This window comes from Vicia villosa, unplaced genomic scaffold, assembly GCF_029867415.1.
Source record: "Vicia villosa cultivar HV-30 ecotype Madison, WI unplaced genomic scaffold, Vvil1.0 ctg.003668F_1_1, whole genome shotgun sequence".
In the NCBI taxonomy this organism is placed as follows: Eukaryota; Viridiplantae; Streptophyta; class Magnoliopsida; order Fabales; family Fabaceae; genus Vicia; species Vicia villosa.
The window spans coordinates 105159-110652 of NW_026706265.1; the positions used below are offsets into that span (position 1 = coordinate 105159).

At 36.4% G+C, this 5494-nt stretch overlaps 1 protein-coding gene across 1 annotated transcript; it reads right to left on the reverse strand.

Moving 5' to 3' along the window:
- Positions 1–1925: 1925 nt before the first annotated feature.
- Positions 1926–4819, reverse strand: LOC131641331 (uncharacterized). The gene is made up of 8 exons (XM_058911635.1): positions 4376–4819; positions 4095–4279; positions 3211–3302; positions 2910–2991; positions 2755–2801; positions 2601–2677; positions 2450–2513; positions 1926–2361 (listed from the first exon to the last, which is right to left on the reverse strand). Exons 2-8 carry the CDS (start codon positions 4153–4155, stop codon positions 2335–2337), a joined length of 450 nt encoding a protein of 149 aa, XP_058767618.1. The 5' UTR covers positions 4156–4279; positions 4376–4819; the 3' UTR covers positions 1926–2334.
- Between the last annotated feature and the right edge of the window lie 675 nt (positions 4820–5494).

The window sequence follows — 5494 nt, forward strand, 5'->3', positions numbered from 1 at the left end:
TTTGGAGTCCTAATATGAAAGTAGTTTGTTACTCACAGTGCAATTATTTCCAATACACTCCAATAGATGACTCTTGGTTGTATGTTCGTGTGCTACAATATCAGCAAGCGGCCACCATTATAGACAGAGTTGAAGTTCTTAATTTTAAAGGATCAAGGTGTTGCAAGCATTACACTTCTTGTATTTTAAAAAAATGGAGTGATATACATTGGTTCAATTTTGTGGAAACATCAAAGAAAAACTCGGAGGTCTTCATTCAAGTTTTTTTTATAAGCTGGAGCTTTCACAAACCTCAAGCTCAATATGTAGAAATAACATTGATTCATATCTATAACAAGAAGTTCTTTTGGTTGGCTGGGTTTTTCAAGATTCAATACATTAGTTCAATCATTGCCATGCTTTTAGTGGCACAATGGGATCCAGGAAAGTTATTGCTGCAATAAAGATTTACAACCTTGAGGACAAGGTTGTTTTTGAAGGGGTTGGTAATAGTAGAGTATGAAATTAAGCTTTAAGTTATTTAAAATAATTTATGTTAGTTGGGCTTATCTCAGATATTATTTAGATGGTCTTTTAGTCATTGGGCCTTTAGTTTACTACCCACTATTGTTATCACTATATATGTACTCTTATTGAGAGAGTGAAAATCAATCAATGAAATCAAAATTTATCTTTTATCATTATTTTCTTAGCCTAGTTTTATTTGTCTTGTAGTTTTAGAGCTTTTATTAGCTTTGTTAGGGTTCTTGAATTTGCATCCTAACAATTAATGATAGGATATAGAATTTATATTTAATTATTGATGTTAATATTAATAGTATATTTATTTGTATTTGGTTGGGCTTTTGTTAGATTTTGAGCCTTTCTCCATTATCCAATCCATTATGAGTACTATATATGTATGTCTTTGACACCTTTTAGAGTATCAAAGAAATCAATGAAGTCTAATTTTATTAGTTTTGTTTATCGTTTCTCTAGTGTAGAATTTTAAAGCTTTTCCTTAGTTTGTTAGGGTTCTTGAATCAATTCCAAATTCTGAGGCTTAAAATTAGTAGAAATCTCTTTATCTAATGAACCAGTAGGAGAAGACCGTGTTTTGGAATATAGGGGCAAAAATTACGTCATTTATGTGTGTTTGAAGAGCTACACAAATTTCTTCTCCCTGCTTGGTTTCAAACTGGAATATATGAAGAACATCGGCAACTCGCATTTTAAAAAATCCAGCAATGTTACTACTCCCAAGTTGCATTATGACTCTCAATTCAGCTGAGTGCAAATACTCCTTCGGAATGGGACGAAAAAAATGAATCTCTACAATTCCAAATTTCTGAACAAGTCTCTTAAACGCTTCAGGTGTGCATGCTCTTTCTATCTTTGAAATAGCATCAGGAGGTTTTGCTGGAATTTCGTAATCAATGTCGTCATGAAAATATCCACTGTTGGAACCATCCGCTAGCCATGAGACAATACTTTGTTCATACATTTTAGCAAACACCTTTAGTGCAGAGTGTCATACCCCAAATTTGTCCTACCCCTTTAACTTTTATCTGGCTTAGGCTTATTCATTTCATAATCTCATGTACATACCTCCTATTAGGTCATATAACTCATCATGCATTCATTAACTAATAAAATTGACGTTGGGATCAAGGATCATGGAGCAAATTGAGATCTCATATAGGTTTGGCACAAAGTTTTTATTTCTCGAAAAAAAGGGATATGATTGTGGGTGGCTTAGTCTTTTGAAAGGCATGTGATCAGTGGGTTCCTCCCCGTAAGACTACCTCATTCAAATGTTTCCTCCATTACATATTATTGGTGGATTGGGCTGCCGGTGCAAGTAGTGAAGAAAGAGCATCAGAAGTTCATATTGCAAAATTAAAGGAAAAGTTGGGAAAAGACTTAGAAACTAAACAATCAAGCCATTCATCCCAAGTCCGTGACCCATCACTCTTTGGGCTTTCATCTCATTTCAAAATTCATTCAAGTTCATCACAAGTATCCTTTCAATATCAATACCCATTACAAATTACAAGGAGGTTACAAAGATTACAAATGTCCAAGTTTACTTATCCATTACAAAAAACATATATATTACAACGTGGAATACAAAGAAGAAAAATATAAAAAGAACATTACAAGCTGCAGCCTTCAATGGAACCCTCCCTTTTAAATACTCTTTGCTACTCACATTAATTCACTTTGCAACCAAAATTTTTCACAAGAATGAGCGATTTGCAGATTGAAAAAAAACTCAACAAGAACAAGATCCTACATTGCTGCAAAATTCTCCAAATCTCTCACAAACAACAGCAATCCATTCTCATTTCATCATCACTCATCACAACAACAAAACAGTCCCTGCAACAATAGTGAAAAAAGACATATTCATGGCTTGACAATCACATTCAAGTACAACTCAGGTTCTCTACTTGCGGCTCGGACTTACCAACAGAAAATTAGGAAAAGAACTAACTGTGATCCATACATCCAACCATAACAAAATGCCATTCCTGCATATCCATACTTAAATTCAAGTCTGCGTTCCGTCATCATTTGAAGTGTAGGTGTATGCACATCTAGGACAGCCATATCAGTACCATAACAAATGTCGACAAGATTCCTGCATCAGCCTATTCACCTGCACATCAAGATCACAAACCATGTCTTCCAAAACCTACAAAAGAAACATACCAAATTCAGATTCGCTTAGAACAGTTGTGAGATTAAAATCAATCACCATACAAAGCATACCATTCCACCCATTTCAATAACAGCAGCATGACTAACAAAACCAGTCCCTGCATAAAATCAGAAAATAAATAGTTTCAGGGCAGCCATACACACTTCTAATTGACCAACCTATAACCTTTCACTAATTTGTCAAACAGGTCCATTTCTAACCAAACCTGTACACATCCACTTCACCATCAAGAAACCCACAGATAAAACCAGTTCAGTCCCTGTAAACCTGCTGCTGCCAAACAACCACTAAAAAACCTACATTCAAATTCAGTCCAAGCATACACAAAACTAACAGTACATAAATATTCAACATATTCAAAGCTTACCCCACACATACATTACAAACAAAACCCCCTAACTGTCAAACCAACATAACCACCTTCAACAGAATCCTAACCTCTCCTTCTAACTTCAAACTACTTCTAACCATATATAACAAACCTTAACAGAAATAGATATGTATACCTGTGGCACCCAAGACAAACCGAAGAAAACCGTAATTCCGCACTTCAAGAAATAGTTCCACCCGACATAAGCTGCACAGTCCATATAGCTCCCTGCACAGATAAACTCACATGCTTTAGCAAAAGGATTACATTGCAACTAGCATACTAACAGTTTTAACCAACTGTTAACTGACATTCATAACAAAAAAATTCAGTTACAAAAACCTTCACATCCTAACAACCTAACCTCTCTAAATAACCTGCTCTCTATAACTGTCAAAAAACAGAAATAACCAACTCTGTAACTAATTTCTCTCAATCTCCTCAACCCACATAACTAACTCCCTTCACCTCAACTATTCCCCAATAACTGAACCCAAACCAACATAACTAACTGAGTCAGCTTTCTAACAAACTAACTCAGTGAGTGAACTAACTGACTCACTCCTAACCAACTTCAGAACCGACTCAATCTTCGCCCTCCATCTCCTAACCGATTCTCTCTAATCCAATGGCCCTCAATCCTCACTCTCTAACTGAATCTCAGAACCTCAATCTATATAAACAGAACATCACCTCCAATCTCAAGTTACACGCTCATTTTCACCTTCATCCATTCTCACACTTCTTCATCACCTTCAATCACTCCACACATACCATTTCATCTTCATCCTTTTTCACTCTCAATTCAGAACTCCCTCTGCAAGTCCATCATCACGTTCATCATCATCCAAACTTCACAAGTTGCATCACCTTCACTTCCCTCCACCAACCTCCATCACTCATCTTCACAATAACACTCACAGAAACAGAACTTCAGAAGAGAAGAAAATCAACAGAAGAAGGAGAAAGAAGAAGAAGTGTCGAACACAGAAATTCAGAGACTCATACAAGAAAACTCACCTGAAAAGTATCGACTTGCTCTGCAAGATCCGTCTTCACCGCCTTCAACCAATTTCGGCATAGTCACGCACGCAACCACCTCATCTCCGTATCACATCTCAATCGCACGATTTGATCTTCATCACTCCACATCGCATCTCAATCACGATTCAACCTTCTTCAAACTCCGTTAATCGTTCCTCAATCTGCAAACGACAACAACAACAATTAACGTCATCGTCATCACCACGTATCTACATCCAAAATGCAAAAAGAAAGAAACTGAGGAGAAGGAGCAGAACCTATAAAGAGAAGATCCTTCTATTTCGGATAATCTCTAGATTTCTTCGTTCACTCATCTGTGAAGAGGCTCCGGACGTTGTCTTCGGTCGAGAAACGCTCATGTTCACACGTTTCCTATCCATCTTGCTGTTGAATCGGAAATTTACTTTTGATCGGAGAAATTCGAATCCAAAGCGAACATGATCGAAGAGAGACGAGAGAGATTAAAGCAAAGATGACTCGAGCGAAGACGAATCGGAGAGGTTAAAGCGAGTCTGAAAGCAAGCGAAGGGAGACAGAGAAATCGACGAGTGAGGGAGAGTTGAACGCCGAGAGAGAGGTTGATTCATCCGTTCCCGGCGGCGGAGAGTGTTGAACGGAGATCGGAAAGGGCTCCACCGCCGCGGCATGCCGAGTGAGGAGAGGGAGAGAGCCTCTTCGCGTGAACGTGAAAGGTCACAATCCCTAACCTAATCCTTTTTTCTCTTTATTTAATTTATTTTTATTTTTTTTAATTGATGAAAATTCTTAACAGAAAGTAAAAATCTGTGTATCTTTGGGCCACTCTACGAAAACACTGCTATGCATACCCCCATATGGCCCATACCATTTTTTTGATAATTCTAAAAACAATAACAAAAACAACACCTTTGGGCCCAACGCCCACAATTACTGAATGCACCACTGAATACCATTTTCACCCCCCTGATCCATGTAGAATTAACTAGCAATTTAGTTTTTTTTACTTAGATTTCTATGCTTCTTTTAGGTAATAAAAATGTTAACTTTTCCCATCATTTTTATACTTTAATACAATTTTTGTCATATAAAAAATGTTCATAAAAAATGTTAGCTTTAGGTTTACATTTTAGCTTCTTTAGCTTGATTAAAAATTCAACTTCTTTCATAAAAACCAATATAAAAATAGTAGTATTTTTAAATTTTGTACTATGTTTTTGACTTGCTACTTCATGCTTGTGTATAATTTTTGTACCATTGTATCCTTACTCAATTTTGCTCATGATGTGCCTTTAACTTTCATATTCTTCTATTCCTAACCATAGGTAGAAACCATGATAATATTAGGTAGAAATTCCCATTCATATTAGGCTAGTTTACTTAGGCTAGTTTCTTTTTCT

Bases quoted from the DNA above. Each gene is read 5' to 3' on its own strand.
- LOC131641331 (XM_058911635.1), bottom strand. From the start codon at position 4,155: ATGCCGAAATTGGTTGAAGGCGGTGAAGACGGATCTTGCAGAGCAAGT. The intron at 2,678-2,754 runs GTATGCTTTGTA...TTTCTTTTGTAG, and splicing joins TTATTGAAATGGGTGGAATG to GTTTTGGAAGACATGGTTTG. The intron at 2,514-2,600 runs GTACTGATATGG...ATGGATATGCAG, and splicing joins TCTTGTCGACATTTGTTATG to GAATGGCATTTTGTTATGGT.